The sequence below is a fragment of the Muntiacus reevesi genome, chromosome 6 (assembly GCF_963930625.1).
Source record: "Muntiacus reevesi chromosome 6, mMunRee1.1, whole genome shotgun sequence".
Classification (NCBI taxonomy): Eukaryota; Metazoa; Chordata; class Mammalia; order Artiodactyla; family Cervidae; genus Muntiacus; species Muntiacus reevesi.
Genome location: NC_089254.1, coordinates 19,327,768 through 19,354,921, shown reverse-complemented (window position 1 = coordinate 19,354,921; position 27,154 = coordinate 19,327,768). Strand labels below are relative to the sequence as shown.

General features: G+C 35.7%; 1 protein-coding gene across 1 annotated transcript; it reads right to left on the bottom strand.

The window, feature by feature from the left end:
- Nucleotides 1–1,430: 1,430 nt before the first annotated feature.
- Nucleotides 1,431–27,154, bottom strand: TMEM106B (transmembrane protein 106B). The gene is made up of 8 exons (XM_065938681.1): nt 26,953–27,154; nt 24,460–24,681; nt 21,290–21,353; nt 16,932–17,091; nt 9,586–9,726; nt 9,290–9,339; nt 8,195–8,248; nt 1,431–7,466 (listed from the first exon to the last, which is right to left on the bottom strand). Exons 2-8 carry the CDS (start codon nt 24,677–24,679, stop codon nt 7,328–7,330), a joined length of 828 nt encoding a protein of 275 aa, XP_065794753.1. The 5' UTR covers nt 24,680–24,681; nt 26,953–27,154; the 3' UTR covers nt 1,431–7,327.

Here is a 27,154-nt window from a genome sequence, read left to right as displayed (position 1 = left end):
TTGACTTTTTATAGGTTTTTACAGATAGCATTTGTTTTTATTCTGAAGTTATTGACAAAATATTAAGACAAAAAGGTCAGTTTTATTTAGAGAGTGTACCCTTTAATATTTAAGAATTAAATATCTGAAACAGATTTGGTATTAGAATTCTGGGTAGTTCTAATCTCTTTGTGGAAATTAAAATAAATGTTATTATAAAATATTGTTAGGATCTGAAACTCATTAAATGAAAATAAACGTTCAACTGTTCATTACAAAATCACTAAGATACATTTCCCAAACTTTTAAAAAGTTTCCTTTGAAGACTAACCATTTGACATATATTTTCCCTTGTCATTTTCAAAGCTATTTTTAAAATATAAACATAAATTTAAGGTTTTACTTGCCCAGTTATGAAATATATTTCAGTCATTAGCCAGAGCAGCTTTAAACTGCAGTTATCATTAAAGAAGTGACTGGACATCATACTCTAGACTAATGGTTTCAGGGTCCATTGTGGAAGATGGATAGTGAGGGATTGTGGGTCTTCACCCAATAACATCAAAGTGGCTGTGTTTTGTCACTTATTGGGATTCTACATAAGACTTTGTATAAAAAAATAGGTTTTGTAACTTAAAAAAAAAATTCTGAAAGTCACTGAACAAAAAACAGACATCTATCAGGGGTTAAAAAAAAAACACCTCATGAATTTGTTCTTTCTTGAGAAATTGGCTAGGAAATGCACATGCACATAATAAATCTTTTTTTCACCAAGATACTACAGATCACATTTCATCTAACTTCAGATCGTGCGACTTGATAAAAGATTTTTAAAACCTTTAAAAACACTAATTCTAAGCTAGCGAAATGCATTTGAATAATGATTAAAAGTTTAAAACAAGTTTAAGTTCAGTTCAAAACAAAAAGTTAAGAGTTCAAAAACAAAATAAAAAATATTCTTTGTGATTAGGCAATTCTTTTAAAAGTACACAAGTGGAAAAATGTCACCAAATATTTCAGTAAGTTGCGATGAAAAGAAGGCGAGCAGGGTAGGACATCTGAGCAGGGTGCTGGAAAAGAAGTTTGGGAGACTAAAGAAATGCTTCAATAATGTTCTAGAAAAAGAGGATGCGCAAAGTGTGGACAAAGGAAAGGAATGTTTCCAAGGAGTGGGAAACATCTCAGTTTGCCTGGGACATAAGGGAGGGGCAATGACAGGAAATAAAGACTGTAAATTGTAGGTTGTGGCCAGACTGAAAAAAGATTCCCAACACCACAGTTGGGACTAGGGCTTTATTCAGTAAAAAAAAAATTAGGGACGAATAGCAACAGAGATTTCAACTACAAGACAGATTTTAGAGATATTAGTAGCCTAGACAGTATTATATTAGGCCACAAATTAGAAGGGAAGCAGATGATAAAAATCAATTTCAAAAGCATAACCAACACACTTGACTGATACAAATTTTATTTTTCATGCTAAAATTTTTACAAATTTGATTTTGTCATACACAATTACAAGAGGAACAGTTACAAGTGAATTAAAAAATAGTATTTGGGGGCACTTCTATTCATTTTACTGTCGTAAGTATGTTTTGTTACAGGTACAGCAACAATAGTTAAAACTACAGAACTGCTCAACTTGGAAATTTAGTATGTTATAATGGAGGCTAATACCTAATATAAACAAATAGTAAGTGCCCAAGCACAGTCTCACACTCTATTATTATTTATTGCACAATTAAAACCACTGGTTAGAACCTACCCACCAATGCCAACCATTTCTGACCAAGCATGTCAAGTCAGAAAGCATTTTAAAATCATTTCCCAAAATCTTACTTAATTTAGTTCTATGAGGAAATATAAGACAAAACACACAAGACAAGCTTGCTGATATTATGTGCCTAAATCATTATACAATGAAATTATGCATCTTGTGCAATGTGGCATTTTCCCCATCTCACACAGTAACGAAAGATGAATACAGCTTACAGCATTTAGTCAACCGCTGACAGCTGACAGCATCTCCCAGACTTCTAGTTTCTAAAATTCTGGGGGCAGTGGGACAATTTGAACTGTAACAGTCTACGAGGTAGTAACATTACCTCTTGGCCATTGGCCCAATACTAACCCCTTTTGTTTTTTAGTATACAAAATATGCTGAAAACATTTCTCTTAAACACATTTCAATTAATGTAATTAAATAGAAGGCAATAACTTCCTTCTAGAAGAATTAGATTTAGCTATGAAAAACTTGCCATATATTTGTTTAATTTATGGAATACTTTTTGGGTCAATACAGACCACAGTGTATTTTTTAACTTGAAAGTCTATGCTAAACATGAGTAAAAGGAACTAAAAACATAATCACACTGGTAGTTTTTTAAAAATGAAAATTACCATTTTTATCCCTATAGTATATAAATATATCACTTGCTTTCATCCTAATTAAAGGCCAATCTCAAAAAAAAAAAAATCCACTGTGAAATTTAAATTCTGACTAAGCACAAAAATATACAAATATTGGTTCTAATCAGAAATTTCAGCTGACAAGTGAATATTTTTACTTTGAAATATGTAGCTCTGGGATACAGTAGTGATTTTTTGATTGAACACATCACAAATATATCTAGTTTTCATGTAAAAATAATTTTTTTTAAAGAAATAATGTTTAACAGTCTTTTTATCCCACCTCAAACATATTTTTTCCTTAAAATAGTTTAACATCTTATTTAAAATCTGATATTACAAAAAACGAGAAAGAAATAAAATTAATTCTTAGATGTATTTGAACCAAGTAGTTACTGTTTTCAGATGTTATGAGCTAAAAAATCATAAAATGGTGAGCAACCTTTGGCTTACAATCTCACTAATGCCAACTGGGAAGCCCAATCAAGGAAGACATATGTACCTGTAAATTTAAAATTTTCTATCTTTTAGAAAGAAACCCTAACAGATAAGCATTAATAATTAAAGATAAACATTTTATACTAAAGATTTACAAAATAATAAAGTATCTTAATAGTATTCTTAAAAATACTATCAAAAGCCTCAGTCCTACATATTAAGTGCCATATCCAATACATTTTTATGAATAAAACATTTTCAAAGGCTAGAAAGAAAATATGCTTACCGTAAGAACAATGATGCTTGAGTTACAGACCTGTTGTGAATCTCTAATCTGCCACGTTAAAGCTTATGTATATTTCTTAATCTCTCTAAAACCCAAATTTCCTCAGAGATAAAATGGGGGAGGGGTAATGACAGTAACTACCTTAAAGGACTCTTCTGAGGGATGAGAAAAGTTAGTACAGTACAGTATGTGACACAGAAAGTAATCAATAAACATTAGCTATACTGAGAAGTGACTTACTCTGGGGTTAAGTATCTAACAAATCATTTTCTTAAATAAGACATAGCAATATATAAAAAATTATTTTAAAACTCAAAAAAAAAAGTCAATGGCATGAGAGAAAGTTGGGGACACGTACTCCAATTAAACATCTAGAATTATATTGCAATAATGATAAGACTAAGAACCACAAAGATTCATCAGGCTGACGTCTGAAGTTTTTAAGTTACTTTCATTTTGTTTTGGTGATCACTTCCTATCTATTTGAACACCACACTGTGTTGTTCCCAAACTACGATTCAGAAGATCTAAAGTGAATTTTATTTTCTTGTCATGAATGCTTCGAGAAAATAATTATGTCATTTGCCTAAACAAACAAAAAAGCATGGAAAAAATGCACACAAATAAAACCATGGTCATTTACATGTTACATGGTACAGTAAAGATGGCTATTTAGAAATTGCAAGCAGTTTACCTGGGTCTAATATTTTCAAATCTCAAATCTATTAATCTCTTCTTTATAATTAGTCTATTATCTTTACTGGAATAATCACAGATTTAACAGAAAATTAAGCTACTTAAAAAAATTAAGTTCTAGATTATGCTCCAAAATATCTTACAAGTTTTCATTTCCCATTGAAAATATTTAAGGTACTAATTTCAAGATATCCAAAATCTTAGTTCATTAGTATTAATTGGACTGTCACTATGTTACCTATGTACCTATTTTCTCTGATTTTTACTTATACTAACCTGAGTTAACAGGGCTTTCCAATGGGTGATTTAATTGACGAAGTACAGATATGGCAGACAGAAAAATTTGGTCTGGCATCAGTTAAAGTATTTATTAAATATTCAGCAAGTCCCTCAACTTCTCCATGCCTCTTTTTCCTTTTCTCAAAGATGGGGCTCCTACCACCCTCCTTTTCTGACTCACAGGACTCTGGCAAATGATATGACAAAACAAGAGTTCTGCAAAGGGCATGGTGCTATATAAATGTAATATCAAAACATGTAGCCTTGGTTAGAATGACCAGTCTATTATTAAAGGTGCAAAGGAAGTTATTCTTGGAAGTATCAGTAAAAAAAAAAAAAAAATTAACATCTTTACCATGTTTGTTGAATAAGACCTGAGAATAATTTTTAAAAAATCCTATTACCATGTCAGAGACTGCACTGGACAATGACCTAAGAAATGACCTCATCTGTTCTTTCCAGATTTTTTTTTAATGGCTATAAGTCTGCATCACTAGAATGTGCTTTTGTAATTGTATTAATCTACAGCCTACTTTGCTCTAGGGTTCTCTGGCAGTTACTTAACCCTCTGTGAAAATAGTCACAAGTGATCTTTACTTCTCTACTTTTTTTTTTTTTTAACTTAATTTAAATTTCAGTTTCTTTCTGACTTGAATGCCAGAGAAAGCAGAATAAGGAATTTTTAATTTAAAGAATGAATAAATATTCAGAACTAAGTCAGTAAAAGCAAATGTTCTCTAACTTTCCTGACTTTTCAGCAGATGCTCTGCATCCACTCTACAAGGACATTAGAGCTGCATATCAAAACAAAAGTCCACTTAGTTTACACTATACAGTTTTCCAAGGTTAAAAGATACAAAGTAGCAAAATAAACTAGGATGGATTTTTGAAGAAGGCATATCTGAAAGGATGATTCTGAACAAATGGGACAAAACAAAATACGGTATTTTTTTTTTTTTAACATTTTTTGCTTTTACACAGTCACTGAAATACTATTATCTCTAAAAGCTGTCAGTCATTCAGTCATGTCCAACTCTTTACAACCCCATGGACTACAGCCCGCCAGGTTCCTCTGTGCATGGAATTTTCCAGGCAAAAATACTGGAGTGTGTTGCCATTCCCTTCTTCAGGGGATCGTCCCAACACAGGGATCAAATCTGGGTCTCCTGCACTGCAGGCAGATTCTTTAATGTCTGAGCTACTGGGGAAGTCTAACTCATTAGTTAAATGAGAAACTAGATAGGTTACTGGTCAGGGATGTAGAAACAGATCTGGATGTACGAACGGAGGTGATTGTTTAAGACACAGACGTAGAAATTTTGAGGCAGAAGAGGGTCTGGATGCTACTCATAACAACATCAGAAGATAGGAGAGTAAGAAAAATGAAATGAGAACAATATGAAAAATACAAATAGAACCCACACGGTAGTGAAGTGTGCAATTTCAAGGAGACAAGGGGTGGTCAAAAAACATGGCAGAAAAAATACTGAAGATTGGGTTGGACCACAAAATCCATAATTAATTTAAAGGGGTGATTTTAGTTTAATAGTAAGGATGGATGAGTTAGCAATGGATTAAGGGGAGACTAAGTGGTTAAAAACAAAAAAAGTTAGTACATTTCATCTATTAAAATGGTTCATTGAGGAAAACTTAGAAAAAAGGATATGAAAACTAAGCGGAAACCTGAGTGGGTTTAAAGGCAGAAAGGAGGGCTTCATTAGCTGTAATTACTTATAATTAAATAAAGCTCATGTTTTATAGTTGAGAGAGTCAGACTTATAAATAAGAATGTTTCAGACCTAAGTTAGGCACTTTTCAGGTAGAGAGAAGGGTAACCTGATTTGTCACTAAGGAACTGAAGGAAATTAATCTCAAGCCAATGACTGTTTTTGGTATCAATAGTCAGCCCCTATGCTCAGTAGCATGTATTTAAAAGATACTCTGAACTTGGGAAGTGAAAAGGCCAAAAGCCCAAATGCAAAATGGTAGTAAAAATATAAAATAGTAAAGTAAGTCAATAATTTACACTTGAGAACAACTTTAAACAAAATCTAAACCAAAAGTAGAAAACTTAAAAAATGTAACTCCTAGAGGCCTGATATCCATGATGTGCAAAGTAATTAAATTTTAAAAAGCAGAGTATAGGTTTTATTTTGCTATAGCCACCATAATTTATAACAGGATTTCCTGGATAATTTTACCAAAATAATTTCACCTCTAAAACATTCATAAAATTGGTGATCTGAGTACCTAACAGTTGTGAAAAGTGTCTTCATAATTCTTTAGTATGAAAAGCAACATTAAAAAAAAGTGGATCACCAAAATATTTTATTTCAAATCTATGTTATACCTGATCAAATATGTATTTGGAAACATATTCACATTCTAGAGGTTTCTGAATTTCATTTTCCTGTTTTAAAATTTTTATGAGCAACTTACTAGATTTTAAATCTGTACCACTTTAACATTTATTACAACTATTTAGAATCCATGCATAATTTATTTACAATACTGTACATTAAATGGTTATACTTGCATATTACACAAAAGTTTCACACAACTATAACATGGAAAGACATGTGAAACACATTATATAAGGGTTTTTAAAATTTTTCAGGTACAGAATTTTGCAAAAATTATTTTGGTTTATAAGTGTTATGCAAACACTAGCTTGAAATAACACTGACAAAACCATGCAAATGAGTGGGATTTCAAAATGAAAAAGTAAAAATATTTAGCTAAAAGCTAAAATAGCACATAGTTTAAATACTACCAAGTAGCAATGGGAGTTTATAAAACAGGAAAAAAGAAAAGGTATTCTTTAAATGTCTTCATCAGTAATAGGCCCTCTGTAATTTTCTATAAAAACATTCAGAAATAAAGTTTCTCAAATTATGTTCATCACCAAAATTATATTTTCAGTAGTGATTACAGCTGTGAATTTTAAATAAGTATCTATTATCCTGAAGGAGAAGTCTTAGTTTTCCCCTTTGGGAAAGGAGCAAAGAACATCAATCAGTAAATTTAAGTTCAAATAAAGGATGCTGGTACAAATATCACAAACACAGAGTGGAGAGTTGTAATAAACTACAAGTCCACATATTCTTAGATGTACTCTTAAAACAGAAATGTAAACTTTAGGTTGTTCAATTTAAGATCTCCTATCACGAAGTACCTCATCCTTCAGAGTTTGGAAAATATCAATAGATATTTTTTTTCTCCAGGTGCATCTCTGAGTCTTCATTGTTGTGGCTGAAGTACATTTAGATATTCAGATTGCCCCAAATGATACGTGGTGTTTCTTCCACAATCAACATACTGGTACCTTTCCTGGGATATCTGTTCTGAATGTCCAAAGTAAGTTGTCGTTACAGTAACTCTAAAAATAAAATAAAGGGAGAGAAGCACTGAATAATTATACATTAAAAAAATCTTTCTAAAGTGGGAATACTTTATATATCAAAATTCTTTTCAGGGAGAGGTCATTTGATTAATGATAACTTAATGTTGTAGACATGGGTCTCTTAGGGAGTACTTCCCCAGTAGACAACAGGAATGCTGGCTGAGCAAGCCCTATCCAAGTAATTATATACAAAAAAATGTAATTTTTTTCAAAACACCTGTCTTTGGCTAAAAATATATTTAGTTCATTGCACTCTTAAAAAAATTCACACAGTTCTCTCATCAGAGGAAAAGGGTTAATCAGGTGTTAGCTAATGGCCTAAAGACCCAACCTATAACTTACAATGTTTTCATGGCTTAGGAAAACACCCAACTTGCAAACCAATAACATTGTTTCTCTTCACTACTGTTAGTGAAGGAATTGGCTGTTGAGCTCATCCTTCTCTCTGTATCAATTTCTACCATTTTCCCCGAGTTCTAGGAAGGTCCAGATTCACTATTTAGCAGCCATGTGGTTCTTCACTACTTCTCTGAGCTCCCATTTCCTTGTGTAAAGTGGGAAACTATTTACTTCACCTCACCGCACTCATGTAAGGCTTAAAATACAAATGAGACAGCATTTATAAAGATGTGTATACTCTAAGCTAGTGTTATACATCTAAAGTTGAAACAAAGAAATTCTTTCCAAAAAAAATTCATACTTACTGCATCATGAGCACTATGTTATGTACTTTGATGGTTGCCAGTGTACAGAAATCACTGTAAAGAAAAAAGCAATGTAAATACACACAAACTATGACATTATAAATTTATTAATAAAGTAGTTAATTACAATTCCTCTCCCTATGTTAAAGCTAGTAGAAATACTATTAAGATATAATAAATAGCTATTAAATGGTTGAGCATTTTCTGTATCTCAAATGATTAATATTTTCATGGCTTCTTATTCTATGCAGTTGTCTACTAACTACTTCTATTTTTTTTCACCTTTTGAAATTTTAGTAACCAGATTATTATCTACTCAGAAATTCTGTATCAGGCTGATATCAAAAGAGGATAAAAAAATTATCACAATTTTTTACTTAACGAGAGTTAATAATCATTTAGACCTAATTTTAAAAGTTTCACAACTTCAAACCAGAATAGACTATTAACCATCATTAGCATTTGTAATGCTCTTATACAAAAACAAAAAAATTACAGAATATATGATTTTTATAGCATAGTAAATAAAAAGTGACATGGTATGCATGATCCTAATTGTGAAAAAAACTATGTGTACAGGTATACGTACATTAATGTTACACATTTTGAAAAGAGAGAACAGAGATGATCAAAGGCCAGAAGGAATATTCTAAAAATGTGGTCTTGTCTCTGCTAAAATGATGGAAAATTAAACACATATTTTCATTAAATATATATATTCACATATATATGTCAGGCTCTTTGTGACCCCATGACCCCATGGACTGTATATGGAATTCTCAAGGCCAGAAACTGGAGTGGGTAGCCTTTCCTTTCTGAAGGGGATCTTCCCAACCCAAGGATTGAACCCAGGTCTCCTGCACTGCAGGCAGATTTTTTACCAGCTGAGTCACAAGGAAAGCCCAAGAATACTGGCGTGGGTAGCCTATCCCTTCTTCAGTGAATCTTCTCAACCCAGGAATTGAACTGGGGCCTCCTGCATTGCGGGCGTATTCTTTACCAACTGAGCTATCAGGAAAGCCCTATATATTCACACATACACACACTTATTCTTTATAATTTAATGAGAGAAAATAATTAAAAATCAGAACTTACAACATATAACTCATTTCCTCTGCTATGATAGTAGGTACTGTATAATCAATCTGAAAGGCAAAAAATGAAAATAAACCAACAGAGAATAGTATCAAAATATCAAATATTTCAGACACATTTGAGAGTTTGGAAATCTCTCTTTTTATGGGTTTGATTCTATGACTTTCTTTTACATATTATGGGATACATTTCAAAGTCTAATTTTTTAGGAAAACCCCCATCTCCTGAAAGTTAATATTATATACAAAGTTGAGATGCATTTAACTCCTCCAAAGTATTTTCTGAATGAAGCTTACTTGTTTCATATCCAGTGGACCAATACTGGTTATGTTGTTTAAGCGTGCCTTTCCAATAACTGTTTTTGAAAACTGAACTTGTGCAGTGATGTTTTCAACTTCAACAGAATAATAGTTATTGTTCGTTATATTTAGTGTATTCTGAAAAAGAAAAGAAGGCAGAAAATGTGCAAGTTGTCTTAGAATAGGCATAATAAAGAAGTATTCAAAATTAATAGAGAAAATGACTCCAGCTGTGGCTACGCTTCATTCACCAGAAGGAAGTAAATTGTCTCCCAAAACATCAAAGAACATTCAATGAACCAATTATTTGGATTTCGCATGAGTGCTATGTATATAAAATGCCTACAATGAACATACACTTTTTAAAGAGTAGGCCCAGGAAATGTATAGTACCAGAACATAGAAAAATTAACGTTATAAAATGTATTTGTGACCTTAGAAAAATTTCAATAAAAGTTGTTGATCAGTCGCTAAGTTCTGTCCAACTCTTTGCAACCCCACAAACTGCAGCATGCCAGGCTTCCCTGTCCTTCACTATCTTCTAGAGTTTGCTCAAACTCATGTCTATTGAGTCAGTGATGCCATTTACCATCTCATCCTCTGTGGCCCTTTCTCCTCTTGCCATCAACCTTTCCCAGAATCAGGGTCTTTTCCAATGAGTCAGCTCTTGGCATCAGGTGACCAAAGTATTGGAGCTTCAGCATCACTCCTTCCAATGAATATTCTCAGTTGATTCCCTTTAGGATTGACTGGCTTGATCTCTTTGCTGTTCAAAGGACTCTCAAGAGTCTTCTATAGCACCACAGTTTGAAAGCATTACTTCTTCAGCACTCAGCCTTCTTTATGGTCCAACTTTCACATCCATACATGACTACTGGAAAAACCAAAGCTTTGAGTGTACAGACTTTTGTTGGCAAAGTGATGTGCCTGCTTTTTAATATGCTATCTAGGTCTGTCATAGCTTTTCTTCCAAGGAACAAGTGTCTTTTAATTTCATGGCTGCAGTCACTGTCTGCAGTGATTTTGGAGCCCAGGAAAATAAAATCTGCCATCTTTTCCATTTATTCCCCCATCTATTTGCCAGGAAGTGATGGGACCAGATGCCATGATCTTAGTTTCTGAATGTTGAGTTTTAAGTGAGCTTTTTCACTCTCCTCTTTCACCTTTACCAAGTTCTTTAAGTCCTCTGATTTCTGCCATAAGTCTGGTAACATCTGAGGTTTTTGATATTTCTCTGGGCAACCTTGATTCCAGCTTGGGATTCATTCAGCTCAGCATTTCATATGCTGTATTTTGCATGTAAGTTAAATAAGCAGGGTGACAATACACAGCCTTGACGTACTTCTTTCCCCATTTTGAACCAGTCCATTGTTCCATGTCCAGTTCTGTTGCTTCTTCACCTTCATACAGGTTTCTCAGCAGGCAGGTATAGTGGTCTGGTATTCCCATTTCTTTAAGAATTTCCCACAGTCTGTTGTGATCCACACAAAGGCTTTAGAGTGGTCAATAAAGTAGAGTAGATGTTTTTCTGGAATACCCTCGCTTTTTCTATGATCCAACGGATGTCTGCAATTTGACCTCTGGTTCCTCTGCCTTTTCTAAATCCAGATTGTACATTTGGATAACCACAACATATTGGTTATCCAGTTTATTAAGAACATTTTGTACAGTTCTTCTATGTATTCTTCTACCTCTTAATCTCTTCTGCTTTTGTTAGGTCCCTGCCGTTTCTGTCCTTTATTGTGCCCATATTTGTATGAAATGTTTCCTTGGTATCTTCAATTTTCTTGAAGAAATCTCTAGTCTTTCCCATTCCATGTTTTATTCTATTTCTTTGCATTGTTCACTCAAGAAGGTTTTCTTATCTCTCCGTGCTATTCTCTGGAACTCAGTATTCAGTTGGGTATATCCTTCCCTTTCTCCTTTGCCTCCTGCTTTTCTTCTTGTCTCACCTATTTGTAAGACCCCCCCAAACAGCCATTTTGCCTTCTTTCATCTTTCTGGGGAATGGTTTTGGTCACTGCTTCCTATACAGTGTTATGAACCTCTGTTCATAGTTCTTCAGGTACTCTATCAGATCTAATCCCTTGAATCTATTTGTAATTTTCACTGTATTAACATAAGGAATTTGATTTAGGTCATATCTAAATGCCCTAGTGGTTTTCCCTCCTTTCTTGAGTCTGAATTTTACAATAAGGAGCTCATGATCCCAGCCACAGTCACTTCCAGGTCTTGTTTTTGCTGATTGAATAGAGCTTCCCCATCTTTGGCTGCAAAGAATATAATCAATCTGATTTTCATACTGACCATCTGGTGATGCCCATGTGGAGTCATCTCTTGCATTGTTGGAAGAGGTATTTGCTATAACCAGTGCTTTCTCTTGGCAAAACTTGGTTAGCTTTTGCCCTGCTTCATTTTGTACTCCAAGGTCAAACTTGCCTGTTATTCCAGGAATATCTTGATTTTCTACTTTTGCATTCCAATCCCCTATGATGAAAAGGACATCTGGTTTTGGTGTATGTTCTAGATCTTGTAGGTCTTCATAGAACCATTCAACTTCAGCTTCTTTAGCATTAGTGTTTGGGGACACAGACTTGAATTACTGTGATGCTGAATGGTTTGCCTTGGAAACCAACAGAGACCATTCTGTGGTTTTTGAGACTGCACCCAAGTATGGCATTTCAGACTCTTTTGTTGACTATGATGGCTACTCCATTTCTCCTAAGGGATTCTTGCCCACAGTAGAAGATATAATGGTCAACTGAATTAAATTTGCCCATTTCCATTTTTGTTCACTGATTCCTAAAATATCGATGTTCACTCTTGCCATCTACTGCCTGACCACTTCCAATTTACCTTGATTTATGGACCTAACATTCCAGGTTCCTGTGCAATACTGATCTTTACAGCATTGGACTTTACTTTCACCAGCAGACACATCCACAACTGGGTGTTATTTCTGCTTTGGCTAGGCCTCCTCATTCTTTCGGGAACTATTTCTCTACTCTTCCCCAGTAGCATACCGGACACATCAACCTGGGAAGCTCATCTTCTGGTGTCATATCTTTTTGTCTTTTCATAGTCTCCATGGGTTCTCAAGGCAAGAACACTGAAGTGGTTTGCCATTCCCTTCTCCAACAGACCACGTTTTATCAGAGCTTTCCACCATGACCCATTCACCTTGGGTGGCCCTGCACGGCACAGCTCATAGCTTCACTGATTTACACAACAGTATGATCCATGTGATCATTTTGCTTAGTTTTCTGTGATTCTGGTTTTCTTTCTGGAGGCCATGGGGCTGTAGTTCTTGCTTCTTCTGTCTGCTCTCTGATGGATGAGAATAAGAGCATTGTGCAAGCATCCTGATGGGAAGGACTGACTATGGGGAAAGCTAGGTCTTGCTCAGGTGGGCAGGGCCTTGCTCACTAAATATTTAATCTAATTTTCTGCTGATGGGTGGGGTTGTGCTCCCTCCCTGTTAGTTGTTTGGCCTGAGTAGGCCAGTCCTGGAGTCTGCAGGCTCTGTGGTAGGGCTGGTGGTTCAGATGGTAAAGAATCTGCCTGCAATGCAGGAGACTCAAATTTAATCCCAGAGTGGGGAAGAACCCCTGGAGAAGGGACTGGCAACCCACTCCAGTATTCTTGCCTGGGAAATCCCATGAACAGAGAAGCCTGGTAGTCTACAGTCCGTGGGGTCACAAAGAGTCAGACACAACTAAATGACTACACGCACAGGCTCTATGGTGGGGCTAATGGCTACTCCAAGAGGTCTTACGCCAACATGCTGTATGTCCCCAAGGAAAATTACTTTTTTATTTTTCAATAAAAGTAATTCTAAAGTTCCATCCAAATTTTTCTAAATGTTAATATGTACATGTCTTCACAGGCTAAATTATTTCTGATTCTACTGAATACAAAGACAACATTTTAAAATGTTAAGCAAAACTTTAAATAAACTATTAAAAAAAAACCATTTTAAAAAACTAAATAAAAAATTTTTTAACTTATACATGAGTAGAGGTTTCCAACAGGTCACTTTTAAGAGGAACTGGGACAGATTCAAGACTTGATAAAAAGAAATACAGTTGCATCATTTCCACACTTAATTAACAGCTGGGCTGAACTTCTGCAATTCTAACTTAAACAACTGTTTGAAATTACTTTATAAACAGTCAATGAAAAGAAACATTGTTAAATCAGGAAATAACCAAACATCTAAAATAGTGCTAACAAAAGAAATAATAAACAAAATCACAAAACATTAAATAATAAATCTTGAAGAAGTATTTGGAAGAGATAGTAATGGTTATCAACTATACTACGAGGCCTTACAAACTGGAAAAGACATAAAGCCTCCTATTAAAAAAAAATAAGAGCAAAGGATATGAGTAAAGAAATCAGAAGAGTACAAATATAAATGGCCAAGAAACACTATTTGTCAAATTAACTTATGGTCAGAGAAAAGTTATCTAAATAAAAGTCAAATATTGTTTTATATCCATTAAACTAAAAGTTATAGAAAATGACGGATTCTATTTCTGGCAGGGATATAGGCAAAAGGGTGTATTTTTGCATTCCTGGAAAATATATGAAGGATTACAGCAATATTCATTGAAATTTAAATTATGTATTATCCTTTGACCTAGCAATTCTACTTCTGAGCAATTATTCCACAGAAATAAAAACATTAGGATATTAATGACAGTGTTATTTGTAGTGGCAAAAAAACAAAACAAAACACAAATCTTGAAAATAAAGTGAATGTTCAACATAAAGTAGAATGCTTGAAAAATAATATTATGTCATTACATGCAATAATATGCAGCCATTAAAAAGAATGAATGAACAGAAAATAAGCAGAAAATCAGGAGTGACTCCTGCAAAGTATTAACAACTGAGAAAACCAAGATGCATAAAAGTATATACAAAATATTATTTTTAAAACTAAATAATGATTTAAGAAAAGCTGAACAAGTGAGTTTGTAAATTAATATGAATATGGAGAAAGATATAGAATGAGGCAACATGGGATAAGTGAAAAGAAGATAGAAAATGGTCTTAGTATAAAAATGATTTTTAAAAAAATGTGCTAGCAACCAGCAATTTTATGATCACATTCATGCATTCATTTTGCTAAATGTAGAGAAATGTTTTAAAATTCCATAAAATAGTAGAAATAACCTGTCTCTAAATATATAAACATTTTCACCTACTTGGCTCTTAATACCAGTATCATTTTATTTCTAGCTGCTGCTGCTGCTAAGTCGCCTGTCCGACTCTGTGTGACCCCATAGACGGCAGCCCACCAGGCTCCTCTGTCCCTTGGATTCTCCAGGCAAGAATACTGGAGTGGGCTGCCATGTCCTTCTCCATTTATTTCTAGACACTACAGTAAAAAACTGCAAATTTAAGGTCAATGGACCCTCTGATAAAGACCAAGGAATAGGATCCAGGAAAATCTTAGAGTCCTATTTAATACTGGTACACATTTTTTCTGATGAGGTGTCCATACTTTTCATTAGAATATTAAAGGAGTCAAAGATGCAAAACAGGATGGAAACAGAAATACTTGTAAGAATTACAGAAAGATAAATTGGTAGTTTAAAAAATAACACAAAGATAAACATCAAGAGAGACAACAAAAAATAAGACCGGACAAAAAAGTTTAGTACGAAAAATAAAAAATTTTACTGCTGAAAATAGTGAGAATCCATTTAATTTATAAGGCAAGGAACTACAGTCACAGGCTTTCAAATAATGATGATTTATTATCAATGGCCTTAAACTATCTATGATCTTTAACTGCAAATTTACTTTTAGGAATTTATCCTTAAAAAATAACCTGAAATGGAAGCACAAAGTTTAATCACAAAGATGTTTTTGGAATAAATATTTGTAATATCAAAACTAAGCAACTATTAAGAAGGTTGAATAAAAATTGTAATATGGCCATGTAAAAGGCTACATGCAATCACATAATATGGGAAAATGCAGTGAGATAAATTAAGTGAAAACGTGCATGTATATACACTCATATGTGTGTACCCTTTATATATAATTCCATTTTAAAATGTATATGTGTAAATATATGCACGGAAATGCTTATATACAGAGTTAGCAAATGTATGTTTAATCATCTCTTGGTATCCATGGGGGATTGGTTTCAGGACCAACTATCCCATCCACTCAAGCTTCCATCATACCAAAACCTGCAGATGCTCAAGTCCCTGATATAAAACGGTGTATATTTGCATATAACCTACGCACATCCTCCACATAACATCTCTAAATTACTTCTAATATCTAATACAGTGTAAATGCTACATACATAGCTGTTAATACAACGTAAACGGTATGGAAATAGTTGACAGAGTATAGCTAATTCAAGTTTCTTCTTTAAAAAGAAGGATAAAAGAATCCATGTGAATTCTTTTTTCCCAGTAATTAAGTAGTAATTCTACCCAACACACATTTCCCTTTCAGTCTCTATCTCTCTCAACCCCCCTCTTCCCAACCAGCACCACAGGCACATCTACCTCAACCTCTAGCACAACAAACAACTCTTCAAGGAAAACGAATGAAGTCCAATATCCCCCTTCCAAACAAATCACTGCCACACAGATGTACCTTAAAGCTAGAAGCAATGTATCTTCCTTATTAATAATACAGAGATTTGCAAACCATGCTTACATAAATGTAGAACAGGTACAAGACCTTCTCTGAGGTTTTTGTCTGCTTGTTTTCAGGTGTGGGAAGGCTGCAGAATCCTAAAAACTACTGTCCTGAGAAACAAAGATTTTCACACATACTAATTTACAAGAGAAGTCAATCACTTGTTCACTACCTTTGAAAACAAACGAATGGTCTGTTAAAGATGGCAAAAATTGTGTTTCACAAAACACAAGGACATGAAAATGTTACATGTGTAACAGCTATTCAATCAACTATATTAACATCTTGTTAGGAGCAACTAAGAGTCTAAAGTTGAAAAGTAAACAGATTGTAAAAATTTTTCTCCCAGTTAATTATTTTATTTTACCCTCCCAAAGGCATCTTCAAATGCTAAGGATTCTGAATACACAGAATTTGCCATTTTCAGCAGAATCAAAGATGATAGAAAAGGTCAATACATCAGACATAAAGAAAGAAAACTAAGTATTAGAGTGTTACCTTTCATGTTCTCTCAATAAGGACAAAGATGTTGCTTAACACGATAAAGGAATGACGTCTTCATGTTGATGTATGGCAGAAACAAGCACAATACTCTAAAGCAAATACCTCGCAATAAAAAATTTTTTAAAATAAAGGAATGAAGTCAAATATTAATATAAACATGCTCTTACCGTGATATTTAAATATATTGTGCGTTTTTGAACATCATAACTAACATATGCTGATTTGACGCCAATGTATTTCACGTCAATAGAACGAGGGAAAAGGAAAAACACAGCCAGTCCAGAAAGGAGCAGACAGACAAACACAGAAGCCATCACATACAGTTTTCTGGAAAAAAAAAAAGGAAAGTGAAATATTTAAACATACATGCATCAAAAATTACATAATGAAACATTCAGAGAAGACATTTTCATTTTCAATTTTTCCTCTATTACACCAGCAGGAAAAGATGTATAATTTTTTTTTACCATCTTTTTACATTATAAAAGTATTGAACAGAGTAGGTTTGAATCTATTAAGCATTAAAATGTTCTTCTTAAAAGACATATTTATCTTTTTGGAGACTAAAATTTCAGGCTTATTATAGATAGAACAATTACTGTGGTAATTCCCAAAGCAGGCTGCTCATTAGAATCAAGCTGCGGAGTTTTATAAAAGTATAGATTTCAAGACTCCCTGATGAATTTACTGAAATAGAATTTTCACTTGTGTGTGAAAATCTGTGGTTATTTTATCAACTGGATATACAGTTAGAGTCAATTGTTTCAGTTTGTTTCAATTTTTAGGAACTGCTTTTTTTTTTTACTTTTGATACAATCTTTTAAGTGATATTAAAAAAAGGACATGATCTAAAGTCTAAACAACAGAAATATATACATGTACACACAGATATCTAAATTGCTTACCTGCTTCCTCTTCAAAGTTCTGTCCCAAACTCTGAAGGTAATCAATTTTGTTAGTCTATAGTTTATCATTCTATTGTCTCTCTCTCCGTGTGCATGCCTGTGTGTGTTTTCAAAAAAAAATGTGCTTTGGATATCATGCTATAGTAAAATACAGTTCTTCCTCATTCCATTTTATCATATAGATCTAGTGTAACTTCTTCTACTAGTCCCTTACTAGTAGCCATTTACATTATTTCTAGTTTTTGGTAAAATAAATACTGCCACAGTGAATAAGGTGTGCAAATGCTCTTCACTGTATTTGACAGTAATCCTTAGAATAAACTTTTCAAAGTACAATTCCTGAGCCAAAGGTAAGTGTGTACGTAACTCAGACAGATCAGGCAAACTTCCCCTTCAGCAGTGAGGTAAGGTGTGCTTGACTTCACACAGCACTGCCAACAAAATAACACTGTCAAAATGTTGGACTTCTGCTCATCTGATACACAAGAAATGGTACCTCGGTATTGTTCTAATTTGCATTTCTCCTATGAGTGAGATTCACCATCTTTTCATGTTTAAAAGATACCTGCCTTTCCTCCCTGTGAACTGGCTGTTCACAGATCTTACTTTGTGTATGGTTAGCCTTTTTCTTCTCAAACTGTGTAACTCTAGAGTAAGGATATTGGACCTCTACTAATAATTTGCAAATACCACTTCTTAGTCTGCTATTTCTATCCTGACTTGATCTGCATCTTGTTTTTGCTTTCATCTTTTAAAAGTTAACCTACACTTTTATTAACTTTTTAAATTTTATCCCAATTTATTAATCTATTCCTCTATTGCTGGATTCTAAACCACAGTTGGGAAAGCAGTTCCACTCTGAGGTTATTAAAAAATTAACTCTAATTTCTTGGACATTCTTAATTATCTGCAAATTATATAATAAAGGGTCAGACTGACTGTGTATAAGTCCTAGTTGCATTTTTCTTTCCATGAAGACTTGGTGTGCTGTTTTATTGCTTATGTGTTTAAAGCACTGTGGTTAAGAAGGAACATGCCAATCTGATTTTCTATCCCTTTTTAAAATTAATCAGTCCTTTGCTTGGGTGTTCAAAGGGGCTATTCAGTTTTTTGTTATTACCTTTGAAGTCCAGTAATTTCATTAGGATTGGTTATTTCCAAAATTACGGTATGCCTTTTCAGTGTGTAGATTCATGTCTTGTTTCATTTCAAGGAAGTGATCTTGAATTAAATGTTTTCTTTCTTCAGTTTGACTCCTTTGATTTTCTTCAAGGACTCCAGTTACATCTATGCTTGATCTCCTTGGCTTGTGTGGTGCACCACTTTCTCTCAAGTACTTTTCATTAATTTTTGTTTGTGTGTGTGCACGCATGGGTGAATGTTTTGACTTCGTCCTTTGTATCCACTCTGTCTTCTAAGTGCACTTTCCAAGGTATCTCTTTGTACCGTGTTCTTTCTGTTTGTCTTCATCTCCAAAATTATTTTTCTCTCTTTCCAGGGCCCTGTAGACTCTCTTTTCATATCCTTCTACGGTTTAGTCACTGTATTTCTGAGTTCCTCAATTTTTGACTTTTTTGTTTTACTGTCAGAGCTTCCATAGTTTCCTTAATCTCTTTCAGAACACGAAAGTATTTAAGTTAAAGTTCTCATCTGCTTTTCTGATAATGCTTTATCATCTGTTAGTATTTTGATCAGTTCTTCTTTTATAAGTTTTACTACCTGTATGCAGGTCAGGAAGCAACAGTTAGAACTGGACATGGAACAACAGACTGATTCCAAATAGGAAAAGGAGTATGTCAAGGCTGTATATTGCCACCCTGCTTATGTAACTTATATGCAGAGTACATCATGAGAAACGCAGGGCTGGAAGAAGCACAAGCTGGAATCAAGATTGTTGGGAGAAATATCAATAACCTCAGATATGTAGATGACACCACCCTTATGGCAGAAAGTGAAGAACTAAAGAGCCCTTTGATGAAAGTGAAAGAGAGTGAAAAAGTTGGCTTAAAGCTCAACATTCAGAAAACTAAGATCATGGGATCCTGTCCCATCACTTCATGGCAAATAGGTGGGGAAACAGTGGAAATGGTGGCTGACTTTATTTTTGGGGGCTGCAAAATCACTGCAGATAGTGATTGCAGCCATGAAATTGAAAGATGGTTACTCCTTGGAAGGAAAATTCTGATCAGCCTAGATAGCATATTAAAAAGCAGAGACATTATTTCGTCAACAAAGGTCTGTCTAGTCAAGGCTATGGTTTTTCCAGTGGTCATGTATGGATGTGAGAGTTGGACTATAAAGAGGGGTGAGCGCAGTAGAATTGATGCTTTTGAACTGTGGTGTTGAGGACTCTTGAGAGTCCTTTGGACTGCAAGGAGATCCAACCAGTCCATCCTAAGGGGTGTTCATTGGAAGGACTGATGTTAAAGCTGAACTCCAGTATTTTGGCCACCTGATGCGAAGAGCTGACTCACTGGAAAAGACCCTGATGCTGGGAGGGATTGGGGGCAGGAGGGGAACGGGACGACAGAGGACGAGGTGGTTGGATGGCATCACCAACTCAATGGACATGGGTTTGGGTAAACTCAGGGAGTTGGTGATGGATAGGGAGGCCTGGCATGCTGCGGTTCATGGGGTCGCAAAGAGTCAGACACAACTGAGCGACTGAACTGAACTTCTGTATAATGCTAGTGATTTTTTTTTTAATGCTCATATTTAAATTAGATACATTTTTGTACTTTTAAGAGAAGTTGCCATTTTGTGTGGTGAGGATGGGCCAGGATTGCTTTCATAGCTTCACTGTTCAAGGACTCCATGCTCTATTGTTACACAAAGTATTAGATGGTCTCTACATATATCCACTTCTATAGTTTTGGGACTAACTGTATAGTTTCTGAACCTCTTCTCTCTTTTATCCCTACTCTTGTTCTATACAACCTGGATTCTACTGTCAGTAATTTTTTCCCTTAGGTTGTATCTTCCTTTTTGTAGGAGTTTCTGTTGAGTTTCCTTAAGGTCTTTGAGGACTTAGGATGACCCAGTTCCTTTAGATTTTCTCAAGGCCCCTCTGGGTCTCTCTGTGGACTTTTGTGCACTCTCTCCAAGTTAAAGAGTTTTTAGATTTTCTATGTTAACAGGATATTCTCAGAGGAAATTCACTGAAGTCTTCTGAGTGGGGACCTCTTCTTTGGGATAAAGTATTTACTTTTTCCAAGAGCTCTTAGGAGCTCTCCTTTTGCGTTTCATCACAACCTCCACAAAGCTGCTAAACACTTTTGCGTCCTTATGTCATCATGGTATGAATAACCATATTTATTCTGAAGTTAGTGGGAATACCTTAACACCTATTTTTGATGAAAATGTTGTCTCTGTGTAACTGAGACCTAATTGCTCTTTTAGGTCTATCTGTTTTAACAGATTTAAGATTTAGATACTACACTGCTCTCAAGAACTTATGCAATCAGGAATCTTTTTTATTTTCTAATGACATAATGGATATGATGGCATAACTTAACCTGATTCTATTTTTCCTTTTAATAGTTTTAACTAAAATACTTATTTATACATATTTGAAAAGCAAATTTTTTTTTAAAAATTGCCATTTTCTAATGATTACTTACGTTCTTCTTGGCCTTAATCTCTGATCACTGTATGGAATCAATGCCACCAGTTGGTTTTCTTGTCCTAAAAGAATTAGATTTAGAAATGTATTAACATGATTAATTAAAAGTATAATGGCTCCTCATCAAAGTCTGGTTTGGAAAGAACAGAAAATCATCTGGCTTTCACTTCATTCCTTTATTAAATTCTCTCAAGATCTTCAAAAATTATCCAGTGGCAGCTGAGCTCCAAAGCAGACACTGTTTTTTCATACCTGTATTTATAGCTAATCAAAATACTATGAAGAATGAGAAAGAGATTCTTTTTTCCAGTCGGGGGAAAAAAAAAAATCACAAAATCCAGGCTTTCAGATCTGAATTTATCAGGCTTTCCTTCACCCAGTTTTCCATCAAGATTTCAGCTGGGTTATCTGAATGAGCGCAGAAGCAGTATATTGTTACTGCTGTGTCTTAAAGCCCTGTAACTACAAAGGTTCTTAAACTATTCCCCCTGAAAGCCAAAACTGACATATATTAACTCTCAGGCTTCAAGAACCCAAACGTACACATAGCCTTCCAGGACTCTTTCAGGACTCTTCCAGGACACCTCTATATTAAGTTACTTCAAAATTCCATATTTCTTTCTTGGGTTGAGCATTATCTATTATCCACTCCCTGGTGGACCAGATGATAAAGAATGTGCCTGCAATGCAGGAGACCTGGGTTCGATCCCTGATTTGGGATGATCCCCTGGAGAAGGGAATGGCTACCCACTCCAATATGCTTTCCTGGAGAATTCCATGAACAGAGGAGTCTGGCAGGCTACAGTCCATGGGGTCAGCAAAGCGTCAAACACGACTGAGAGGCTAACACTTTCACTTAATGAATAACTGGACCTCTAAATGCCAATTTTCCAATCTTATGAAAACTTGATTCTTCATATTAACTATCAAAGCCCCATAGTCAAATTCTCTTTTAAAGCTTTCCATAATACTCTTGTTATACCTCCCTGCCCCCTCCACAAGTCTCCCCTCATTCATACTTCCCCTACCGTATTCACATATAAATATGTATCTGTGTATGTGTGTGTGTGCATATCCTATTTGGTGCTATTCATCTGTTTAAATGGCTACTGATTAAAACTAACCCTTTAGCTACTATGCCTGTATCTACACAGCTAAAAGTAGATAGAGAAAAACAGTCTCATTTTAGATCACTAATCTCAAGTGGCCTTTAATAATGCCAATGCTTACACTCTATTTCCCGAGTTCATACTCTCAACCTGACTCTCCCAAACTACAATCTCATAACTTCAACTTTCTCTTCAAACCTCCAATGTCTTCTCCCCTGTCCTTACGCTCAGTTCACGATGCGGCAAAGATAGAAGAATTCCCACCAAGCTGCTACCACCACCACATCCACCCCCCACCCGCTTGTGCACTGCTAGGAGGAGACTGGCCCTGCTCCTCTGGAGGAGGAGCCCGTTGTCACCGCGCACTGTAATACTCCATCACCTGCCTTAGCAGTGTTCTCTCTATGGCTCAGTCTCAGCAGCAGACAAACACGTTATCCATTCCATCTTCAAAGAATTCTCCTGACCTCATAGTCCCCTCTAGCTATCACCTGTTTCCTCTCCTCTCCTGCACAATAAAACTCAAAAAAAAACCTCTTTTCTGACGATATAACTGTGCGCCTCCTATGCACTCCTGATCCCACTCCACACACGTTTATGCGTTTCTTTGCTACCAAAACTGCTCTTTTAAAAGGTCTCTGGCCTCTAAATTACCAAATCCCCAGGTCAGTTCTAAGTCCTCACATTATCCGATCAGGGGTATCTAACATAGTTGACCAACTTCTCCCCCACCAAGGAGTACATTTTTCTCATTTATCTTCAAGGATACCACAGACAAAGGGATTTCCTGTTTCTGCTCTAGCTGCTCTTTTTAGTGTCCTTATGCTAATTCTTTCTCATGTCACCGACCTCAAAATGTTGCAATGCTCCAAGGTTCAGTGCTAAAGTCTCTTCTGTTTTCTATTCACACTGACAACCTTGGTGCTCTCATTCAATTCAGCTTTTAAGTATCATCTCTACACCGACATGACTCCAGCCTAGGCCTTGCATTTGAATTCTAGGCTATTAGTATAACTAACTTCCTACTGAACAAATCCACTCAGATGTCAAAAGTGCATCTCCAGTTTTATATATCTAAAACTGAACTCCTGCTCTCTCCCCTGACAGATATACTCAAACCTTTTCTCTAATTTAATAAGTAAATAATAAATATTTAATAATTTAATACTCCATTCCTCCAGCTGCTCAGACAAAAATATCTTCAAGATCATCCTTCACCTTACTGTCCACAATGCACATCCAGGCAGTCAAAAAGGCCTACTGGCTATACTTCGAAAATATATCTAGATTGCAAAACTGAGACTCCAGCCCTCCCCAGGCCCCCAGTCTGGTGCATTAATCCTTTAACTACAATAATCCTTTAATTCTCAAATAGCTACTACCTCTGCAAAGGTATTGTCATTCTGGCCTTCCCTCAGCATCTCTCCAGGGTCAAATATTCACTTCAATCAAGCAGTACATGAGAACAGTACAAGGTTTTTAAATTATTTTTCCTTACTTCCATTGCTACTAAAGTAACCTACAAACAGCACATGGGGATTACTCCCTACTGACTCCTCCTATGACAAGGCACAAACTGATTTTTTTCCTATATGGCTCATCTTCATGTATCATCCCTCTTCACATAGTTCCTTTAAAAAAGAACTAATTAGCGCGTGACCAGCTTATTATTATTCTTTAAACAACAAATTAAAAATATTTGGTCACCACATTACTTCTCCTAACACCCACTATAGCAAAGCAACTGTGACCTGATCTCTACTGAAACCAAATGGGACTAAAACTTTACAGTCAAGACACGCTGCATATCTGCTATAATTTCAGGTGGGTAAGAAAAAAATATTGGAGGTAGAAGGGTGGTTTTCATTATTGCTTTAGGATCCCTAATTAAAATCTTTATGTTTGTGCCCTTTTGACAAAAGATAACTGATAGGAAGTTTTAACTTTAATTCTGTCTTTTAAAACATAAAACGGTTGTGCTTAGACCCATTAGTTTTAAAGTAATTGTGAAAATTCCTGGAATTATTCTTTAATGGAGAAACAGTGCAATAACACATACCCCTAGGAATTCTTCCTGTTCCTTGACAAGTGGGACAAGTGACACTATCTCTTCCTGTAAATTCCACATATGGAAACTGAGAGACATCTCCACTTCTTCCATCTTCATTATGGACTTCACCACTAACCAATCCATTCCTCATATTTTCAGTCGATGTAATGCCATCATAACCATCTTCTTTATTTGAATGTAAAGGCAAATGAGAAAAAGACTTTCCCATGTCTAAGAAAAAGAAAAAATCTTACAGTAAACTTCAGTTTAAAAAAAAGTATACTTAAAGACATTACAGGATATTTATACTCATCAAATTAATTAAAATAATCTTCAAGGGAGTATTCAAACTACTATCTGGGTTGGAATTATATTCAATCAAAATAATGTCTGAAATAAAGGAGCCATTTACTAGAGTCCAAAAGTGCTCTTCTAACAAAATGTTAGGAAATGATATCATATCAAACTTGTGATGACAAAGGGTTTTCACATAGCATTAAAATTTGACAGAAGTCTACACTTTCTTTAAGAGTTCTCTGAAAAGAAACACATGGGCTTCACTTTTCTTAGAATAAAACAAAAACACGTTCTACCTTTAAAACAGCAGCAAAGCAAAAGTTGCTTTGGGCATATTAAAGCTAGGTATCACCAAGTAATGTCAAAGTAGTATTTTTCACCTTTTAAAATTCATGCCCTTATGTGATAGACAAAATCCACAATCTTTCTCAAGCTCACATTTCTAGCTTTAAACATTTGCAACAACAAAAAAAATACAAAAAACAAACCTTCAGATTTTTTCTTTCATTCAACAGTTAGTGAAAGTTAAAATTAAGAAATTAATATTCCAAAATATTGACTAAAATTCACCAATACAAAGCAACAAAATTTTGAATATTAATTTCAAATTTTTAGGATAACAGTATCAAAAATGCAGGTGGGAAATTAAATATAAATTTAAAGACAAAAATAGGAAGTGCTAGTGCCTATATCAAAAGAACATCCACAGGTAAGTAATGCAGTAAAACTGAAGTTGAAGTCACACAAGTTTTAGGATTAAAAAAAAATTTTTTTTTAAGCCATATGTTTTAATCTGTTGATATTCTGGGCACAAATTAACAAAGGGCGAAAACAGAATTTAAAAACAATCCACTTCTGTTTCTAAACGTGACCATAAATTTTTTATCACTTCCTAAAACAGATTATTAAAGGCATTCACATAAAAAGATATGTCTTTAAAAATGCTCATTTCTTTGAATAAGAAAAAACTGACCCTCAAAATAATTCAACTTATCTTATTCTATGAAGAAAAGTCTACTTTTTAAAACTTGTATGTGATCCATGTGTTGGGGTCACTCAAACACAGGGTAAATAGCAGGATAAAAAATTATATAACTAGTAGACGAACTTAAAATTTCAGAGTGATGAATAAAATGCTTGTTTTCAGTGTTAAAAAAAATCTAGGTACACACTGCCCATTAAGTTCAAAAACATAAATAACTTATGACTTCTAAAAATGCATATATTTCTCTGGATTTTGCCCAAAGACATTTAATGCAAGCCAAACCAATACTTGCCAGTCACAGGTCGTTCAGGGGTGAATTAACATCACTGACCGCACACACTTTGACCTTGGGCTTATGTGGAATACTAGATGACCTGGGATCAGGGCGCCAAACGCACCCTTTTAGGATCTGTTAACACAGCAGAGGTATAGGGTGCCTCCCACTGTAATGACTTAAAGGGAAAAGACACAGAAGGCAAAAAAAACAACAAGAGGCTCTGAGTCGGAGTCTGTTTTCTATCCTTATGTAACAGCTGCCTTAGAGTCGGCGTGGGACTGGTGTTTGTTTCATCAAGGTTAATGGACAAGTGCCAGGCTTTGTAAGGCACTGCCCATTCCTGCCCTCCCTACTGGATTTTCCTCAAAGCGCTGCTAAGTTTAACCACTTTTATTCCTGGAGACTTATAAAAAGGTACTAGGCCCCTGTGCTCAATATTTGTTTCTTTTTTTTTTTAATCAAAATCCCTTCATTTACTTAAGAGCAACACGAATCTTAGGCTTATTATGGAAGGGGGGGAGGAAGTACAGGACTCCATCCGATTTAAATAGGTCGTGAGCTTCTAAACGAAAGAAGTCGGCGCCTTTCGTAAGCTACATCAAACCCAGGATGCAGCCTGCCGACTCTGGAAAGGTGAAAGATGAAACACAGGCAGTCGGACAATACTGAAAAAGAGCAGAACTAAGGGCTACCGGCCGCTCAAGGCGTGGGGGCCTGGTATCTTCCCCGTGCGCCGGGCTTGCAGCGAAGCCCGGAGCCCCCTGGCAGAAGGCTGGGCCGGGGGAGGAGGAGCTGACACACCTCCATCGCCCGGCCCGGAGCGCCTCTCTGCCCCGCAGCCTCCCCTCCGCCACCTCCACCTCCGGCTCGGCTCTTCCCGGGGCGCCCGCTCGGCCCCCGCCGGTGAAGGGGGCCTGGGGGCTCCGCGTCCCGGGTCGCTCACCGGCACGCGGGGTGCTGCGCAGTCCCGAGCTGCTCCGGCTCGGACAGGCCCGAGGGCAGGGTCACGGAGTCCGCAGTCCCGGGCGCTGGGGCGGGAGCGACGGGTCTGCAGCGCTGGGTCGCCGCGGGGTCGGGGTGGGGGTGGGGCACCACCACGGCATCAGCCGAGGCCCTGCGCGGTCGCCGCAACCTGCGCCCGCGCC

Coding starts and splice junctions, on each gene's coding strand:
- TMEM106B (XM_065938681.1), bottom strand. CDS start 24,679: ATGGGAAAGTCTTTTTCTCATTTGCCTTTACATTCAAATAAAGAAGAT. Junction 17,092..21,289: donor AGATTAAGGCCAAGAAGAAC/GTAAGTAATCAT, acceptor TTTTTTTTCCAG/AAAACTGTATGTGATGGCTT. Junction 7,467..8,194: donor AACATAGTGCTCATGATGCA/GTAAGTATGAAT, acceptor TTTTATTTTTAG/AGTTACTGTAACGACAACTT.